General features: G+C 38.4%; 1 protein-coding gene across 4 annotated transcripts; it reads left to right on the plus strand.

The window, feature by feature from the left end:
- The first annotated feature begins 6279 nt into the window (after window positions 1–6279).
- Window positions 6280–21208, plus strand: LOC132603248 (uncharacterized). Of its 4 annotated transcripts, none has more exons than XM_060316215.1 (7): window positions 6280–6395; window positions 13209–13333; window positions 13980–14099; window positions 14194–14272; window positions 14504–14590; window positions 18522–18584; window positions 20849–21208. In XM_060316215.1, exons 2-7 carry the CDS (start codon window positions 13278–13280, stop codon window positions 20924–20926), a joined length of 483 nt encoding a protein of 160 aa, XP_060172198.1. In that variant the 5' UTR covers window positions 6280–6395; window positions 13209–13277; the 3' UTR covers window positions 20927–21208. The 4 variants fall into 4 exon arrangements, with proteins under 4 accessions (XP_060172198.1, XP_060172196.1, XP_060172197.1 ...); XM_060316213.1 differs by lacking the exon at window positions 6280–6395 and adding an exon at window positions 11235–11492; XM_060316214.1 differs by lacking the exon at window positions 6280–6395 and adding an exon at window positions 11235–11461.
- The last annotated feature ends 611 nt before the right edge of the window (window positions 21209–21819 follow it).

A 21819-nucleotide genomic window follows, 5' to 3' on the forward strand; every position in this document is an offset into this window, starting at 1 on the left:
TGGCACGTGTTTATTTCATTAGAAAAGCCTTTTATCCTCTTCTATTTATGTTTTTTTTTTTAACTTTTATTCATTTTTCTTTTCCTCTTTTCCCTTTCCCTTTCTTACATAATGGTTGCGATTGACATCAATGTGTGTGGGGGATTATTTTCAAATCGTCTATTTGGACTCACATGATCAACATGGACATTGGAAAGTTGATTAAAGACGGTGGTAGTTTAGTGTGTATGTGGTGAATAATGTGACCAGTGACAACATTCAATTCCAAATACTACAAGTACATTCATGGATTGGGTTCCATACTCTGAGAAAAATCCTAATGTCCAAATCCACAGTTTAATTGAAAATGATCTCCCACGTCCAACATCGTCGGTGGCAACATCGTCGGTGGCATCGTTATGTCAATAATGCTCCGTGGGCACCGTTATATTCAGTTGTTCACTCTTTCTATCTCAACTATGAGTTAGGAAAAGTGAACAACTAATAGTTGAGGTGTACATGTTTTGCTAACTAGTTGGTGATAGTTAAGGTAGGAAACTCAAAAAAATGTGATACTTAAGGTACGTTTTTGACGCTTAACTCTATCTTTTACTATATTCTTGAACAAAAAAATGTCATACATGTGGAGTTGTTCTTACTTCTTATATAGATTCGAAAGATCTCGATTAAACATAAATTCAATTGAAGTGGTACTTCTTCAAAATCTACTCCTGAATTTACAAATTTCTTTGTAGATAAAGGTTTAACGTATCTTTTGTTAGCAAATTCTTTAGGGTGTCACACATCGCATTTAACTTGTCCCCATACACCATTTTTTCTACTTTTGTGTTCGTTTAAAAAATAAAAAATAATATATATATATATATATATTGCATAAGTTAATATGCTTAAGTAATATATTGAGATAAAAATACAGTATTTAACTATAGTTAAGTGATAGAATATTATGTAAAGAGTCATTTGACCGTTAGTTTAGTGTAAAATCGAATACAAATATGAATTTTCTTCTGATGTGTGATTAGCTAATGCCTTGCAAATTCTAGCCTTCCTAGCAAGTTACCATGTTTTAGGCTATTAATTTATACACTTTTTTCTCCATAACCTGCTCCATTATGTAAAAGTAGAATGCGTCTGATGGAGTCATGATAAAATAGGTGATTGCATGATATTATCGTTGTTTGGAGTAAGTAGTCAGTGAAGTAAGTTTTTCTTCCAAAACATATATCATGGTACCACGTTACAAAGCTAGATCGATGCGTCACATTACATCTGGTGATTTGGTTCGAAGTAAGTATATCCAGAAACTCTTTTTACACGCTATGCCACTACTAAAAAAAGGGAATTTCCCGATCTCAAAAAACCGACCTCATGAGGTCGGTAAAGGCGTAATATTTATTTTTTAATTTTTTTAAAAATAAACCGACCTGATGAGGTCGTAATATTGTACAAAATTTGAAAAAATAATGTACCGACCTCACTAGGTCGGAAATTTATTTGATAGTAAGTATTATAAATTATTTTTAATAAACCGACCTCACGAGGTCGGTATTCTTTTAAATTAAAAATCAAATAATTAAATTAACCGACCTCATGAGGTCAGTTTGTTTAATTAAAAATATTATAAATTATTATTAATAAACCGACCTTGTAAGGTCGATATTCTTTTAAGTTAAATAATTAAAGATACCGACCTCATGAGGTCGGAATCTTAGTCAAATAAAATTGGGCAATTCGCAGAATTGTCCTTCTTTTGGGGTGGTCTTTAAATTTTGCCCCTCATATTTGAAATCTTTAAATTTTGCCCTTCGCTAAATCCCATGGGTTTCAGGTTTGAACCCCCACACAGTCAAAATTTTAAAAAATAATTCGGAAGGCAGAGTTTAAATTTCGCTATGCCCCCATCGGCATACACTTGTGAAGGAATTAGCAAAGTTATGCCGGACCCGACATACTTATGCCTTATGGGCAGACTTGGCATAAGTATGCCGGTTCCGACATAACTTTGATAATTCCTTCACAAGTTTATGCCGGATCCGGCATAAAAGTTTGCCTATTAAAAGTATGCCCACATCGGCATAAAATTGTTAAGGAATTACCAAACTTATGCCGATGGGGGCATACTTATGCCTTATGGGCAAACTTTGCCTTGAAGCATATATATGTATTTTTTTTTTAACTTTTTAAGGTAAACCTTTAGTAATGCCTTAACTAAAAGTGTGCCATAAAACATAACTAAAAGTATGCCCCATAAGGCATAAGTTTTCCTTAAGGCATAATTAAAAGTTTGCCTTATAAGGCAAAGTTTAAATTTTGTATGCCCCTCCGGCAGATTTTTAGTTATGTTTAACTAAAAGTCTGCCGGAGGGGGCAGACTTTGCCTTGAGGGGCAAACTTTTAGTTATGTCGGATTCGGCATAACTTTAACTTTTTCTTAAAGATTGTATGCTGGATCTGGCATACACTCCCCCAGTTCTGCCTTGTAAAATTATTTTTTTATTTTATGCCTGAGCGGGGGTTCAAACCCAGAACTTTATGTATTCGCTCATCTTTCCAAGCAAAGGACAAAATTTAAACACCACAAATATACAACAACAACAACAACAACAACAACAACAACAGCCCAGTGAAATCCCACATCTTGGGGTCTGGGGAGGGTATAATGTACGCAGACCTTACTCCTACCAAGGTAGGATGGCTGTTTCCGAGAGACCCTCGGCTCAATAGAAGCATAAAAAGGGGGTCAGATAAGGTTAAAAGATTTAAAACGATATTGCAATGAAATAATGCAAGCGACACAGTAAAACAGGATAATCAAGGAATTCAAAGCGATATGGAAATGCAAATCACGAAAGCGGCACAGATAAAATAGAGTAATCAAAGTACAGAAAGTAGCAAATAATAACATAAATCAAAGCACAAGAAATTATAATGCGCTAATGCGCCTACTAATAAGGAAAGATAACGAGACTTATATACTAGCCTTCTACCCTAATGTGGGTCCTCCACACCTTCCTATCTAAGGTCATGTCCTCGGTAAGCTGTAACTGCGTCATGTCCTGTCTAATCACCTCTCCCCAATATTTCTTTGGCCTACCCCTACCTCTTCTGAAACCATCCATGGCTAACCTCTCACACCTCCGCACGGGGGCATCTATGTCTCTCCTCTTCACATGCCCAAACCATCTCAGTCGCATTTCCCGCATCTTGTCTTCCACCGAGGCCACTCCCACCTTATCCCGAATAGCCTCATTTCTAATCCTGTCGCTCCTAGTGTGCCCACACATCCATCTCAACATTCTCATCTCGGCAACTTTCATCTTTTGAACGTGAGAGATCTTAACTGGCCAACACTCCGCCCCATACAACATAGCCGGTCTAACCACCACTCTGTAGAACTTGCCCTTCAGTTGTGGTGGCACCTTCTTGTTACATAGCACTCCTGAAGCTAGCCTCCATTTCATCCACCCTACCCCAATACGATGTGTGACATCATCGTCAATCTCCCCGCTGCCTTGCATGATAGACCCAAGGTACTTGAAACTACTTTTCTTTTGGATGGCCTGAGCACCAAGCCTAACTTCCACGCCAACCTCCTGGGGTGTCTCACTGAACTTACACTCTAAGTACTCTGTCTTGGTCCTACTCAGCTTAAATCCTTTAGACTCCAAGGTATGTCTCCAATCCTCCAGCTTAGCGTTAACTCCGCTACGAGTCTCATCGATCAGGACTATGTCGTCCGCGAAAAGCATACACCATGGCACCTCACCTTGAATTTGTCGCGTCAATCTATCCATCACCAAGGCAAATAAAAACGGACTAAGAGCTGATCCTTGATGCAACCCCATCACAACTGGAAAGTGCTCTGAGTCCCCTCCTACTGTCCTTACTCTAGTTTTGGCTTCCTCATACATGTCCTTGATCACCCTAATGTATGCTACAGGTACACCTTTAGCCTCCAAACATCTCCATAGGATTTCTCTTGGAACTTTATCGTAAGCCTTTTCTAGGTCGATGAATACCATATGCAAGTCCCTCTTCCTCTCCCTATACTGCTCCACCAGTCTCCTCACAAGATGAATGGCTTCTGTAGTTGAGCGTCCCGGCATAAATCCGAACTGGTTCTCTGAAATAGACACGTCTCTCCTCACCCTCATCTCCACCACTCTTTCCCACACTTTCATAGTATGGCTTAGTAGCTTGATACCTCTATAGTTTTCGCAACTCTGGACATCCCCCTTGTTTTTGTATAGAGGGATCATTACGCTCGACCTCCATTCTTCGGGCATCGTTGCCGTCTTAAAGATGACATTAAACAACCTAGTCAGCCACTCCAAACCTGCCGAGCTCGCGCTCTTCCAAAATTCCCCAGGGATCTCGTCAGGTCCGGTCGCTCTTCCCCTGCGCATCCTACGGACAGCACCCTTAACCTCCTCAACCTTAATACTCCTGCAATACCCAAAATCGTGACGCCTCCCTGTATGCTCCAAATCTCCCAACACGATGTCTCTCTCCCCTTCTTCATTCAAGAGTTTGTGAAAATATGACTGCCATCTCTGTTTAATGAGAGTCTCCTCTACCAATACTTTTCCATGCTCATCTTTAATGCACTTCACTTGATCCACATCGCGCGCCCTTCTCTCCCGCACCCTGGCTAGCCTGAACAATTTCCTATCCCCGCCTTTCTCTTCTAGTTCAGCATAGAGGCGTTCAAAAGCTGCCGTTTTTGCCGTCGAAACCGCCGACTTCGCCTCCTTCCTCGCTATCTTATAAAGTTCCCTATTCGTCGACATCTCCACCTCATCCTTGCTTTCTATCAGCTTCGCATACGCCATCTTCTTTGCTTCCACCTTCCCTTGCACTTCTCCATTCCACCACCAGTCCCCTCGATGCCGACCACGACTACCTGTCGAGACTCCCAACACTTCCCTTGCTACAACCCTAATACAACTAGCCGTCCTATCCCACATACTGGTCGCATCCCCACTACTATCCCAGGCCCCCATATCCTTCAATTTCTCTTCCATCTCCAGGGCACTAGCCGTGGTCAAACTCCCCCATCTGATCCTAGGTCGATCATCCCCGACCCTCTTCTTCCTCGTCATCTTAATCCCTAAATCCATCACCAAGAGCTTATGTCGGGTTGTAAGGTTGTCCCTCGGAATGACCTTACAATCTTTACACAAACCTTTATCATCCTTCCTAAGAAGTAAAAAATCTATCTGAGTCTTAGCCGCCGAACTACGGAAGGTTACCAAGTGCTCTTCCTTCTTTGGAAAACTCGAATTGGCTATCACCAACCCAAAAGCTCTTGCGAAATCCAAAAGTGAAACTCCTCCTCCATTTCTGTCCCCGAAGCCAAAGCCTCCATGCACATCATCATAACCTCCCGAAATAGACCCGATGTGCCCATTGAAATCCCCTCCCACGAAAAGTTTCTCAGTAGGCGGTATGCCTCCCACTAACTCGTCCAAATCCTCCCAAAAGCGCCTCTTCTCGTCCTCGCGTAAGCCCGCTTGCGGCGCATAAGCACTAATAATGTTCAAAGTGGTCCCTTCAACGATCACCTTAATCGACATCATCCTATCGTTGACTCTCCTAACCTCCACCACCTGATCCCTTAAATCACTATCTACTAAAATGCCTACCCCATTCCTATACTTCGATCTACCAGAGAACCAAAGCTTATACCCTTCTACCTCCTTAGCTTTAGGTCCTACCCATTTGGTCTCTTGGACACAAGCTATATTAATCTTCCTCCTCTTAAGGGTCTTAACTAGCTCTATGGACTTTCCCGTTAACGTCCCAATGTTCCAAGAACCTACTCTCAGTCTAGATGCTCCTTTAACCCACTTACTCCTCCTAACCCTCGTCCTCGTCCCCGTCCCTGAACGAGAACATGACCCTAGTCTACCATCAATATCCAAAGCCACGAAAACGCGTTTGAACTAATAAATTAGTCAAAGGTCTAAAGTCAGCAAATGTAGCTACAAATGTATGAACAAAGCATAGATATGAGAACCGGAGGTACCAACTCCAGTCGAAATGAACCTGTTCGCCGCCGGAAAATACTGTTCACGTCGGGGTACTGTTCACGCGGAGTACTGTTCACACCGGGGTACTGTTCACGTGAAGGGCAAAATTTAAAGATCATAAATTTGAGGGGCAAAATTTAAAGACCACCCAAACGAAGGGCAATCCGTGCAAAAAAATGAATAAAATTAAAATCAGACCCAAACTCTTTTATTTCACATTTCTCTGTATCTCTTCCTCTCACGTTCTCTCCCTCTCTCTAATCCTAAACACGCCGCCACCATCACCGTTCCTGTCAGTCACGCTCGCCGCCGTCCCTACCCAGTAACGCCGTCTCCGTCGCCGTCCACGGCCAGCCATTTGAGGTATGCTTTCTTTCTTTTTCTGGCTAAGAAATTTGCTCACCATGTAAAGTAGTGTCGTTGCCTTAAGCAAAATAATTGGGTTTTATTTTTGTCTTCTTTATACGGGTCATGTGAATTGTTGCAATTTTGAATTGTTTTCTATGGGATATTTGGTTTCACCATTCTTGAGTGCAAAATTATAGAAATATGAATTAGTGGGTAAAGGGTTGGGAAGAAGCTGGCTAGAAAAGTAATTTGATGGATTAGGCAAGACTAAAGATTTTGCTTTTGGAAAGACAAATCAGTGGTTGTTTATGGACAATTTGGTTAGAAAGGAACAAGAGATGTTTTGAAGGGTAGATGGAACACATTTCTTTTGTAAAGTTAAGATGTCTGCAAAATCTATACTTTTGGCATAAGGGCAAGGATGGTATGACAATTTTTTGGATTTTTCAGACTCCTTAAGGCTATAATGGAGAGCTTGTACATTCTCCCATTTTCAATACTCCCTCCGTTTCAATTTATGTGAACCTATTTTCTTTTTAGTTCATGCCAAAAAGAATGATCTTTTCATATTTGGAAACAATTTACCTTTATGCAATGATTTATAGCTACACAAAATATATGTGCCTCATTTTACACCACCCTATTTTTTATTTTTTTTTGGTAAACGCCTCATTTGATACTACAAGTTCAAAAGTCTTCTCCTTTTTCTTAAATTTAATGCCCAGTCAAATAGATTGAAACGAAGGGAGTATTACTTTTACCTTATTTTAAAAAAAAAAAAAAACTAATTGAACAAGTGACACTAAATATATTTTGTTTTCATAAAATATGATATCAAATGACACTAACTGAAATTTCAATGTAGATAAGCAAAATCTTCACTACGATATGATTTTGCACATAAAATTTCAAGGACAAGCAAATATTATTATCATTTCTTCACGGATACTTCAATATTCATTACGATATAATTTTGCACATAAAATTTCAAGGACAAAAACAAATATTAATTATCATTTCTCTACAGATACTCACAAACATGAGAACTTACAGGTAAAACTTTGACAGAGTATTTGGTAATATTAGGATCAGCAACTTTGCCCTGTGCAGCTGCCTGGTAGAGAGCAAACCAGAATCACTCAGTTGAAGACAATAGAAAAAAAGAAAAAAAAAATTATGGCTATGCGAAGACACAAAAACTGACAAACATCCAAGGACCAAGCCTTTGTTATTGACGTACTGTGAAACACACCAAACAGTGTACAACAACAACATACCCAGTGAAATCTCACAATGTGAGGTCTGGGGAGGGTAAAGTGTACGCAGACCATACCCCTATCTCGGAAGACAGGGAGGCTGTTTCCGAAAGACCCCCGGCTCAAGAGAAATCACAACGAGAAAGGTTAGATAAGCACAAGCAGTTCAAAGCAGAATGCAAATGAAACTAAAGAAAGCGGATAAGTCAAAATAAAGCAGTTTGAAAAAAAAGGGAACAGTAGCTACCACAGATAAATAAGATAATCGAAGTACAAGAAACCACATATAGTAGCAAGAAACAAAGGGATATAGACTATAAATCGAAACAACGACTACCTACTAGCCTTCTACCCTAATCTGAGTCCTCCAAAACCTTCTATCTAGGGTCATGTCCTCGGTAAGCTGAACCTGCGCCATGTCCTGTCTCAGCACCTCTCCCCTATAGAAATACTTGAATGCTTTTAGCTTGTAGAGAATTCTGCAACGTTTGATCCACGAGCTCTCTCTTGCTTCTTGTTAGAATTTCTGTCTCACTTTTCTGAGTTATGAGACCCCTATTTATAGTTGTAGGATAGAGAAGTTGTGATAAGGACAGACTTCTTCCGAGCAATCAAATTTAAGCTGACGTGTCGATATTTAATTAGCCGGAACATGTCACTTGTACACGTGGCACATCTTCATTGGCCTTTGATTTGACTAGGCATGCTGTATCATTTTGACACATGGCATGATCCTCCTATAGGCTCCTTTATTTGACTTGGCATGCCACATCATTTGACATGTGACACCAATTTGGGCTTCTTGGATAAGATGACATCTTGGGCTTGACAAAATGGGCTCATCATTTGTAGCCCAATTAAATGGACTAGCCCAATGAAATTGGACCATTACTTAAATCCATGTTTATTAGACCTAAATAATTAATCTAATTATATTAGCCCACAATTTATTTATTCGGACTAACATTTTCTTGTGAATTAAATTTAATAAAATTTCAGTATCCACAGGTACATTTCCATCTTGGCTTACAAAATGAATTTTTGATGTACTGAATGGACTTACAGAAACAAATATGTACTCAACCATTAGTTGGACTACCTGATGTGAATCCGAATTAGTCAGATTAGTAGGTTCATATACGGAATGCCTAAATGAGTTTCTTTAATTACATGTATTTTATTTGTAGAAAATCAGCAAAAAAGTATCTTTTGAAAGAATGTTTTAAAGGATTTCCAACATGTTTGAGTACATTTTAGTATTTGATTTTCATTTTTAACAAAAACACACGCATTTACTCATACATTAGTGGGAATACTTTGATTTGAATCTGGATTAGGCAGATCATTAGGAGAGAAAACCAAAAAAATGCATATTTGATTCTCAAGTTTGTTGAGCTGCGTAATTACTCAGTTCCTCATTATTCCATTAATAATTTTCCAAAAGAAGAATATACTTGCATGTATATTTGAAAAGAGATTATATTATGTGATTAGGGATAAAAAATACAAAGGAATTGAAAAGAAAAGTAAAAAGAAACGCCACTTTAGTGGCTGCAGTGTAACTTTTTTTTTTTTGTTTTTGAAAGACGCATACTAGGGTAGAAGGCTAGTAAGTAGTCCAACTACTTACCCTTTTGAACTAGCAGTCACAGTTTTGCCCTGTAGTTTCTTTTCCTTTGTTTTATGCTACTGTATGTTGTTTCTTGTACTTCAATTATTTTATTTATATGTGGTAGCTACTGTTCCTTTTTTTTTTTCTTTTCCAAACTGTTTTATCATGATTTTTCGCTTTCGTTATTTCATTTTCATACTGCTTTGAATTGTTTATCCTTATCTAACCTTTTTGTCATGCTTTCTCTTGAGCCGAGGGTCTTTCAGGAAATACCTCCCTACCTTCTGAGGTAGGGGTAAGGTCTACGTATACTTACCCTCTCCAGACCCCACATTGTGGGATTTCATTGGGTATGTTGTTATTGTTGTTGTACTCTTTCTTCTTCCGAGAAAAATCATAAAATGACCCTTTATATTTGGGCTAGGTTCAAAATAGTCCTCAAATTATGCTCCAAATAGTTTTGGTCCTTTAAGTTTGTCAAAATTGAATATTTAATAAATTATGTCGGTTAGATTTTACGGAAAAGGGCCAAATATTCCCCTGTACTATTGGAAAAGGGCTAAATATACCCCTAGTTATACTTTAGATTCAAATATACCCCTGCCGTTATACTTTGGGTCCAAATATACCCCGTCTCTATTAAAATTGTCCAAGGTGAACACCAAGTCTGAAAACTCGATGAGGTGGACAACACGTGGCATGCCACCTTACCACTCCAACCCATTTAGCTCAAGTCAGAACATTTGGAGCCCAAGTATCCCTCTCTTTGTCGACCCATCTTCACTTGCTTTGTTGGAAAGATAATTCTTAAGCAAAAATTGTCTGGTATCGACTACATTGTCCTATTCTTGATCTCTTGCATCCTGTATCTTACAAAAGGTTGCTTCTTTGTTGTCTGCCAGTGCTGATAAATTCTCTTTATTTGTAGCTTGTTCTCGTGTTAAAGTTTCCCGGGTTCAATGTGAACGGTTCGTCTCCAGATTGGTTCTTTAAGTTGCTTATTCTAGTCTTTTTTACTGTTGGATGAATAAAGAACTTTTTTGAACTCGTCAACATGCAAATACCTCTCAACTTGATCCTGCTTTATTAGCATAATATGTTATGTCACCATGAGTTTGATTCTGAATAAAGAGCAAAGTTTAAATAACGGAAAAAACAAGTCTGTTTTGCTAATTTATAATTGTTATAATAGTGTTATATTTGAGGTGGCATGCCATGTGGTGTCCACTTCATCGAGTTGTCAGTACCACGTCAGATTTGGTGTCCACCTTAGACTATTTTAATGAATAAGGGGTATATTTGGACTCAAAGTATAACAGCAGGGGTGTATTTAAACCGAAAGTATAACGAGCGGCATATTTGACCCTTTTCCGATAGTACAAGGGTATATTTGACCCTTTTCCATAGATTTTATTTAACGGTGGAAAAAAAAAGATTAAATGATAAACACAAGGTCTCGTCAGATCCTTAAAAATGCGATCAAACAATTGTACTAGACACTACAAAATAGACCAAACATAACAAAAATTGTACATAAAACAATTGTATTAGGCTCTAGACATAGACTGAAAAATAGCTTGCAAAAGTCATACCTCCAACTGTGAGTTCCCGCTATTTTTTTTTTTCCAGAGTCCCTGTTAAATCAAATAATTAGAGTTTGTTAAATATTTAATAGAGACCAAATGTACTCACGTTTGACAAACTTAAAAGACCAAAACTATTAAGTAGCATACTTTAACAACCGCTCTCTCCGGTTCAAACAATTGAGGTTTTAGATCTGGGCACATAGTGTAAGCATTCACTTACTCCTACAAATTAAAAGGTGTATTGACTAAAATATTCTTAATTAAGTGGAGCTTTAAAACTATAGCAAACATTAAATTTATTCATTAAATTAAGATTATGTCAAGAGTAAATTTAAAAGAAGAATGAAATACCTTCTTGATAAATTAAAAAATCTCAATTATTTCGGACAAACTTTTAGAGTTAAATCTCAATTATTTTGGAGCTGAGGGATTATTTTGAACCTAGCCAAACAAAAGGAACAATTTTATTTTTATCATTTTCTCTTCTTCTTGTTCCTGCAAAACCCTGCACATTTTCCCCCTCTTCTCATCAATAAAAAATTCCCAAATCATTCTCCATAGTAGGCAAAGAGAAGTTACCACTTATAAATCCATCATAATAAAAAGAGCCAAAACTGTGAAATTTTGGTAAAAAAACCAGTGAGTTCCTTTGTTTCAAGTTATGTTATTTGTCTCCTTTATCTTTTGCTTTTTTGTTTGGATGGTTGTTACCTATTGTATTGTATCGTATCATTAAATTCATCCATCCTTATGTAACAACCTAATTTGGTGTCATAGCGTGTTACCTTTTTTTTTTTTTTTCCTTTCTCATTTGGCCTTTGCTTATCATTAATAATCCTATTTTATCGTTTACCCGAGTTTTTTTTAAATAATAATTCTACCCGATACCCTACTTTTCGATATAATAATGTTAGTTTATACTTCAAGTTGCTAATGTATCTATCCAAATATTGCATTCAATTAATATAAAGTACAAGTACAATACGATATATTATGAAACGATATACAACAACCATACAAACAAGCTGTAAGATGCTTTATGTATAATGTATAAATGCAGAGTATTGTCTATACTTTTGAGCTCAGACACCTTTTAAAAAAAAAAATAGTTGTGTAAAAGATTTGAGTTTGCTGAAGCTGTCTATTTGTTTAAAAAGTACCTTGAATAAGTCCAATGTAGTTTGTTTCTTGAAAGATGAGGATCAGTATGTTTTTTTTTTATGGTGAATAATACTCCCTCCGTCCCAATTTATGTGGTATAGTTTGACTGGGCACGGAGTTTAAGAAATAAAGGAAGACTTTTGAATCTTGTGGTATAAAATAAGTCAAAGATATTTGTGTGGTTATAAATCATCTCGTTAAGTGTAAAAGGTAAAGTTTAAAGTTAAATTGTTGTCAAATAAGGAAATGTATCATTCTTTTTGGGACGGACTAAAAAGGAAAGTGCATCACATAAATTGGGATAGAGGGAGTACTTGTTTAGTCTTGTGAGTGCGGCACCCTTCGTTCTTTAGAGGCGAAGTCAGAATTCGACTTTATGGGTTCTGGATTTTAGAACTATGAATTCAACTGCTAATAATTGGGTTCTAAATTTAATATGTGTACATATTTAATGATTTTTTTAAAACACAATGACACTGTTTAAGCAAAAGCTACAGGGTTCGGTCAAATGCGTAGCTGGGCTTCTACCGCTATGCTTGAAAATACGAGTCTTTTGTTCTTGTCATTTTTCTCTGTTTCAACAGAATAGGTGTTTTTTCTCAGTATTCCAAGCAGGATTACATAAGTGAGCTCACAATAATAACTAATAAGTGTACAATAAGATTCATTTGTGTAAAGATAAGACATCAGTAGGGAGCATATAATAGTGACTTTGGATTTTCCACGTCACTCTCCAGCACTATAAATGTATTTATCTGGATAGCATTCTTGAAATGATAGCATCCTACAACGGTTTGAGAATACAAAGTCAACGAAATAATTAAATTTGGGAGCAAGTAGTTTTTTGAAGAAATTTTGGTTAGATTTTTTATGCTAACTCTGCGCTTGAACTTTATATCTAGTACAATTGAAAAAGTTCCCAAATTTTGATATCCAATTGATTGCTTATTATGGCTATTCCCCAATGCATCTTGAAAAAAGAAGATAAATTCAACGTTCTAATATGTTTTTGGTTTCCTTATCTTGTGAATTCCTGCTTGAAAATGTTCATTCTTTGGTTTTTGAATTTTTTGCTTTTCTTTTTGGTGTTTTGCTTCTGTAAAGTTCTGATTCAGCATCTCAAATATTGTTGCTTGCTCGTTGAATTTACATATCCACTTGTTGTTTTTCTCTTCGTTACAAAACTAAACATTTTGGTGTTTTCTTCTATCAGGGTTTGGATATTGTTAAAGGAATAAATAGCAAAATACGGAGACTAGATCTTGCATTTTGATTACTTGTTATGGAGGAGCAATCATTCTTTAGCGAGTTCCTTCTCAACCTTCGTTCCTCTTGCAAGTAAGCTCTTTTTGTTTTTGTGTATGACTAAAATTTTAGTAAGTACGCACACACTACTAGGGAGAACAATGGCATTTAACTTGTTAATTTAGCTGTATTTGATGGGATGTGAAACAGTGGTTTCAACACTCAAAGTTAGCTTATTAACCAGCATTATTTGCATGCGTTTACATGTGATTGGGAAGCACTAGTTTACTTTCACGTCTATCTTGGTTGATCTTTGTTAAACCATTTTTCTTCTGCTTAGTAGTCTGCGTAAAGTTGCTAGCTTTGCTATCGTGACTTGCTCACTGGGTGTCAGCATTTCATAGAGAGCAATTGCTTAGCTTTTGTGTGTTGCTTTTGCTTCAGGGCCAGAGCTACCTTGGAGAAAGCGGGTTCAATTGAATCCCCTTCCCTGAAATATTACACTTTGCAAATAGGGTAAAAACTAGTTTTATTGGTTAGATAGGCTGTTGAATTCCGTTGACATGAGGGAAGTTCTAGTACAATTAAAAAATTGCTTTAGGTCACAGATTCAAATATCATGCATGACACTTTTGAATCCCCTTAATGAAATTCTCGATCTGCCACTGTTTTGCTTTATATTAAATTATCAATTGGATTTTATTTTACGCCTGGTTAACTTTTTCTCTGTTATTTGAAGGTATTACACTGGCTATCCTAAGGATCTTGGACCGTCGAAGGTCATTCACTTTACCTCGGAACGGGAATTTGTCCAACTTCTTCATCAAGGCTACCCGGTAGTTGTTGCATTTACGATCAAGTAATATGAGTTTATAGTTTCTCTTCCTTGCTGTCACGTCTTTTGTGGTTTTATCGCATTAATCCTTGGATCATGTAATTTTTGGATGCTGTAGGAGTAACTACAGCAAACATCTTGACAAAGTTCTAGAGGAGTCTGCAGCTGAGTTTTATCCACATGTAAAATTTTTACGTGTAAGACACTTCTTGAACTTCTCATTCAAGTGTAGATAGAATGTAGTTGCTAGTATGGTTCAAAAAAAGTCTTTTCAGGCATCTGTGATGTGGGGGTCAACAAGTTTATTTTCTCTGCTGGAAATATGGAAAACAGCTCATTGTTATGAATTGAAATTTGATAGCATAAAATCTTTTCCAAGCTCATGCATAACATTGTCCGTGTTTTCAATAATATTTTGTATTGTTCAGGTCGAATGCCCGAAGTATCCTGGGTTTTGCATAACAAGACAAAAGAAGGAATATCCATTTGTTGAGATATTTCATAGTCCAGAACAGGTACTTTTGTTGAGTCGTGGCATTATATGTTTATACTAAGTGTGGCTTATGAGTGTGCCTTGATAGACGGAGGGAGAGAATAAGATGCATTTGCTGATCACATCTTAATTTCTTCCTCCTTTCCAAAAAATTGAGAATGCTCAAATTTGGCCTACATAACTGAAGGGGGATGTTGAATTTTTGTAAACAAATTTATTGATATGTGACACTGGTGCACACTGTGTTAAAGTAGGGGAATCTACTGGATTTACTTTGTGATTGAACTTATAGTAGGTAACTAATAAAGCATAATATCAGGCTATATCGAACACAGTGGGTGAAGAGAGGGAGTGGTTTTATTCTTCAGAACTTGTGTGCAGCTGAAGCATGATAGGTTGTCATGTGTTTTTTATGCTGCCTGCCGCGAAGGCTTGAGTTTGTAGAATATTAAGCGGTTCAAATATTGAGTTTGTCAAATGTTTCTGATGCATAATTCTGCAGCAATTAAAGGAGTGGGCTTTTTGTTGTGTCTAATCCCTACCTGACTAGCTCAAGTTATTTCCTGCTGAGAAAAGATGTGTGCCTGACCTCAAAAGTGCCACTAACATCTAATCACGAGCACGGTGACTTACATAAAGCTTTTGAATAATTTAGCTGAAGCACAACCAACCAAAAGCTAATGACAAGCTTGTGACTACCAACTTAAGTACGGACAGCAAAACATGAGCAAAAAGCATCCCTCTCTGTGCATGTCAACTCTCATCATTCTTCGCCCCCCCACCCCTCTCCCATCTTTTTCCTCTTTCTATCTCTCTGTCCAAGCAATAGTTTTAAACTTTTAATAATCTGGAAAGAGATTTACAATTTTTTATTGCTTGCTCTATTTTTTTTATCTATAGTTTCTGGGCATAAAAACAGTTACTCTCTTTATCCTCTATATGTTACATAGTTTAATTTGGGGACAAAAGATTAAATGGTACATCTTACATTAGTATCATAGAGACATGATTGAATTGATCACAAGGTTTTCTTAGTGAGAAAACCTGTTCAACCAATTTGACTTACTGGAACTTTTTGTAGGGTTTACTAAGCTCTTTGCTATTACTTGTAGAAGTGGTCTACTGTTAATTCTATCCTGAAGTGGTAGTGTGTGCTTTCTTTTGTTTCTTTCTTTTCTTTTCCGTTTTTAATTAATGCTACTTTAGTTTGGTCTATTAGGTGTCTCTGCATGTGTATTGAATTTGTCTCTGCTACACTCGCGTTTCCCGAAGAGGGAGCAGCACTTGGTAACCTTTCGTAGTTCGACGGCTGCGACGCAGATATACTTTTTGCTCCTTAGAAAAGAGGATAAAGGTCTTTGTAAAGACTGTAAGGTCATTCCGGGTGAGAACCTTACGACCCAACATAAGCTTTTGGTGATGGATTTGGGGATTACGAGGAAGAAGAGGAAGAGGGTCGCGGATGACCTGCCAAGGATCAGGTGGGGGAGTTTGACTTTGTCGAGTGCCCAGGAGATGGGGGAGAAGTTGATGGCTATGGGGGCTTGGGAGAGTAGGGGGGACGCGAGCAGTATGTTGGATAGGATGGCGAGCTGCATTAGGGAAACAGCTAGAGATGTCCTGGGAGTCTCGAGAGGTCGCCGTGGTAGGCGACGTGGGGACTGGTGGTGGATTGGAGAAGTTCAGGGAAAGGTGGAAGCAAAGAAAGTGGCGCACGCGAGGTTGGTAGACATCAAAGATGAGGAGGAGAAGCGGACGAATAGGGGAACATATAAGATTGCGAGAAAGGAAGCAAAGTTGGCAGTTTCGGCGGCAAAAACGGCAGCTTTCGAACGTCTATATGCAGAACTAGAGGACAAAGGCGGGGATAAGAAGTTGTTCAGACTAGCCAAGGTGAGGGAGAGAAAGGCACGGGACTTGGATCGAGTAAGGTGCGTCAAGGACGAGGATGGCAAAGTATTGGTAGAGGAAGCTCTCATTAGACGGAGATGGCAGTCATACTTCCATAAACTCTTGAACGAGGAAGGTGAGAGAGACATTGTGTTAGGAGATTTGGAGTACTCTGAGAGGCGCCGCGACTTTGGGTATTGTAGGAGTATAAAGGTGGAGGAGGTTAAGGGTGCTGTTCGCAGGATGCGCAGGGGAAGAGCTACCGGTCCTGACGAGATCCTTGCGGAGTTTTGGAAGAGTGCGGGCAGGGCAGGTTTGGAGTGGTTGACTAGACTGCTTAATGTTATTTTTAAGACGGCGAAGATGCCTGAGGAATGGAGGTGGAGTATGATGGTCCCTTTGTATAAGAACAAAGGTGATATTCAAAGTTGCAACAACTATAGAGGGATCAAGTTGATAAGCCACACTATGAAGGTGTGGGAAAGGGTGGTGGAGATGAGGGTGAGAAGAGGCGTGCCTATTTCAGAGAACCAGTTCGGATTCATGCCGGGGCGCTCGACTATAGAAGCCATCCATCTTGTGAGGAGACTAGTGGAGCAGTATAGGGAGAGGAAGAAGGACCTGCACATGGTTTTCATCGACTTAGAAAAGGCTTACGACAAAGTGCCAAGAGAGGTTTTATGGAGATGCTTGGAGGCCAAAGGTGTACCTGTAGCGTACACTAGGGCGATCAAGGGCATGTATGAGGGAGCCAAGACCAGGGTAAGGACAGTGGGAGGAGACTCGGAGTACTTCCCAGTGGAGATGGGGTTGCACCAAGGATCAACTCTTAGCCCATTTTTATTTGCTCTAGTGATGGATTGTCTGACGCGGCAAATTCAAGGTGAGGTGCCATGGTGTATGTTATTTGCGGATGACATAGTCTTGATCGACGAGACACGCAGCGGAGTGAACGCTAAGCTGGAGGTTTGGAGACAAACTCTGGAGTGTAAAGGGTTCAAGTTGAGTAGGACCAAGACAGAGTACATGGAATGCAAGTTCAGTGATGTGATACATGAGTCTGGCGTGGAAGTGATGTCTCACATCGTATTGGCGCAGGGTGGATGAAATGGAGGCTTGCTTCAGGAGTGCTGTGTGATAAGAAAGTGCCACTAAAACTTAAAGGCAGGTTCTACAAAGTGGTTGTGAGACCGACCTTGTTGTACGGGGCAGAGTGTTGGGCAGTCAAGAGCTCTCATTTCCAAAAGATAAAAGTTGCGGAAATGAGAATGCTGCGATGGATGTGTGGGCACACCAGACGAGATAGGATTAGGAATGAAGATATCCGGGATAAGGTTGGAGTAGCATCAGTGGAGGACAAGATGAGGGAAGCGAGGCTGAGATGGTTTGGGCATGTGAGGAGGAGAGACACAGACGCTCCAGTGCGGAGGTGTGAGAGGTTAGCTATGGATGGTTTCAGAAGAGGTCGGGGTAGGCCGAAAAAGTATTGGGGAGAGGTGCTGAGACAGGACATGGCGCAGGTTCAGCTTGCCGAGGACATGACCCTAGATAGGAGGTTTTGGAGGACTCAGATTAGGGTAGAAGGCTAGTAGGTAGTCGTTGTTTCGATTTATAGTCTATATCCCTTTGTTTCTTGCTACTATATGTGGTTTCTTGTATTTCGATTATCTTATTTATCTGTGGTAGCTACTGTTCCCTTTTTTTCCAGACTGCTTTATTTTGACTTATTCGCTTTCTTTAGTTTCATTTGCATTCTGCTTTGAACTGCTTGTGCTTATCTAACCTTTCTCGTTGTGATTTCTCTTGAGCCGGGGGTCTTTCGGAAACAGCCTCCCTGTCTTCCGAGATAGGGGTATGGTCTGCGTACACTTTACCCTCCCCAGACCTCACATTGTGGGATTTCACTGGGTATGTTGTTGTTGTACACTGTTTGGTATGTTTCACAGTACGTCAATAACAAAGGCTTGGTCCTTGGATGTTTGTCAGTTTTTGTGTCTTCGCATAGCCATAATTTGTTTTTTCTATTGTCTTCAACTGAGTGATTCTGGTTTGCTCTCTACCAGGCAGCTGCACAGGGCAAAGTTGCTGATCCTAATATTACCAAATACTCTGTCAAAGTTTTACCTGTAAGTTCTCATGTTTGTGAGTATCTGTAGAGAAATGATAATTAATATTTGTTTTTGTCCTTGAAATTTTATGTGCAAAATTATATCGTAATGAATATTGAAGTATCTGTGAAGAAATGATAATAATATTTGCTTGTCCTTGAAATTTTATGTGCAAAATTATATCGTAGTGAAGATTTTGCTTATCTACATTGAAATTTCAGTTAGTGTCATTTGATATCATATTTTATGAAAACAAAATATATTTAGTGTCACTTGTTCAATTAGTTTTTTTTTTTTTTTTAAAAATAAGGTAAAAGTAATACTCCCTCCGTTTCAATCTATTTGACTGGGCATGAAATTTAAGAAAAAGGAGAAGACTTTTGAACTTGTAGTGTAAAATGAGGCGTTTACCAAAAAAAAAAAAATAGGGTGGTGTAAAATGAGGCACATATATTTTGTGTAGCTATAAATCATTGCATAAAGGTAAATTGTTTTCAAATATGGAAAGGTCATTCTTTTTGGCATGGACTAAAAAGGAAATAGGTTCACATAAATTGAAACGGAGGGAGTATTGAAAATGGGAGAATGTACAAGCTCTCCATTATAGCCTTAAGGAGTCTGAAAAATCCAAAAAATTGTCATACCATCCTTGCCCTTATGCCAAAAGTATAGATTTTGCAGACATCTTAACTTTACAAAAGAAATGTGTTCCATCTACCCTTCAAAACATCTCTTGTTCCTTTCTAACCAAATTGTCCATGAAATGCAACGTGATGAATAGGCCCCATATCCACTTCCATTTGCTGCCCAGTGTTTCGTAAAGCGAAAAGCGCCAGAGAGTCGACAAAGTCCATGAAACTTGAGAAAAACGAGAAGGTGAAGTGCATGTTTCTCTGAAGTGAAGCGCAAGCTTCTCTGAAGTGAAGCACACAAGTTACGGAAAATTAAAAAGAACCAAACATAGGTGGATGTAGTAGTTTAATAATCTACTGCTATTGAACAGCTAATATTAACCAATTTTCACATATGTTGATATCAAGCCAACTCCTTAAAGTTGAGATTCAAAGAATCGATTGCTACTCACGTAGCACGTCATTGTTTGAGGCACACTCTTTTTTGAAGTACATGGCTTTCCCCATGAAGTCATAACCCATCGCTTCACATCTATGCTCGAACTCTTTAAGCTGTATGTCAGATCCTCCAAAAGTAGTGTGATTTTGGAGGATCCGACACGGGTGCTGCGGCATTTTTGGAAACTCCAAACAAAATAGCTTCACATTGCTTCATCCTGTAAGCGATGCGGTGTGGCTTTTGATAACATTGCTGCCACCTATCTTCTTTGTTTCATTAGCTTGTGATGATGCTTGCACTTGAAAATTGTGACTACCATAAGCTATCGGTACATCAGGATGCAGAGTTGTTAGTCCGTCTTAATTTTACCTTACAGCTAGTCGGCGTTTTTTTTTTTTTTTTCTTTTCGGTTTTTTAAATCTTAGGGAATTATCACTAAATATTGACATTCTGCAATTCTTACGGATGTCTTTATTTGTCATCAAAGCAGGTTAAAGATTCATTACAGTTATACGTACAGTTTCCCAGAAAATTCCCTCTGGTTTATTCTAGCAGAAATTTAAGTCCTATAAAGGCGACAACTTAGCAAGAAAAACAATATTATTAGTTTCTTGTTCCAGATTCACCTATTAACGGAAATGTTGCTCAGACTCTTCAAAATGTCGATGGGAGCGTGTCGGATTCTCCAAAATTAGTGCAATTTTGGAGGATCTTACAGCGGGTGGCAGTATTTTTGGAGAGTCACATAGATTAACGGAGCCACCAGATACCGAATAAGTCCATGACCAACTTTATTCTAGGTGTAATGGTGTCAGGTTCAATATTCTGGTTTATAAGATCCTCGTAAAGGAGAAACCCAACCATACAGACCAAAATTTTGCCCAAGAACAGCTAAGTCCTCCGTTGCAAAGTGGATTCAAGTGTCCCCTTGCTTGTCCTGCATTTTCATGCATGTCTTCATTGCAATATTACCCAGCGCAAGAAGAATGGTCATCAGTGCTGTTACTAGTGAGTACATATTTGTTACTAGTTATTTTATAACATCTAGTATCGAGTTCACAAAACTTATATTGTGCCGCCTCCAACATGTCTATCACTTGCTTTATTTTCCCTCTGCTAGATAAGTTGTCTGCATGATGGAAAGTTATTGTGGAAACCGAACTAGCCTTGTATTTGAAGTGGTGCTGATTATTAATATTTTTTAATTTCAGTTCAACTATGACGTAAGTGCTTATGGATTTCGTGAGTTCTTCAAACGGCATGGAGTCCGATCATCAGATTCAAATTAAAAGTTAAGGAGTATCCGACATGGTATGGAATCCAGTAGCTATCAGGGATGTTATGACCAATGCAGACAACTATGGGAGTTATCGAGTTGGAACTAGTTTGTTGCACAACTTGTAAAGAATAATGTTCTATTTTGCTTAGCTGACAGTACCCTTTTTGAATACCTTGGTTTTGCTGATACTAATTAGAATTTCAGACCTCTCTGCACACTACTGTGGCATGCCATATGAACTAGTGTTTTGGCCTGCATCATCTAGTAATTATTCACATAATTGACTAGTCTACTCCATGCGTGTCTGTACACATATATATATATATAGGAGATATACAACAGTAAAGAAACATTCGATCATCGTTTGAATACAAGCAGAAATGAATGATATGTATGTATGCTGTGCGCTCTATGCATAAAATGATCTGGGCTTTTAACTGGTTGGTGCAAATAAATTTCTGGTCAGCAAATGACAACTGCAGGAGAGCACCACAGATGTGTCCTTTCTTGAGAGAGAACATTTCTTTTTAAGTCATGCGAAGTGAGCCTTAATTATAAAGTGTCATTACCTCTAATATCCTAAATTATTGGATGCTTTTCTTTCATCGAAGGTTAAAAACCTTTTTAAAAGCTAAGCTTCAATCACAAAGTGAATTTTCAATGTTTATTTAGTTCCATTTCAAAGTGAATTTTCAAATATATATTTAGTTCCATTGGAACCGCTTTCATTTTGTAATGACGCGATCGGTATGCTGCTGTATTCAATAATGTGAGAATTTTTTCATAGGGAAAAAAATAAACACCACTCCCCAAGTAATCCACCTACTGTTCATACTATCTTTAACTATGTAGAAGTCTTATAACCCCCATGAACAACTTCGAAGTAGTAGTAATATTTTCCTT

Source organism: Lycium barbarum, chromosome 7, assembly GCF_019175385.1.
Source record: "Lycium barbarum isolate Lr01 chromosome 7, ASM1917538v2, whole genome shotgun sequence".
NCBI classification, from domain to species: domain Eukaryota; kingdom Viridiplantae; phylum Streptophyta; class Magnoliopsida; order Solanales; family Solanaceae; genus Lycium; species Lycium barbarum.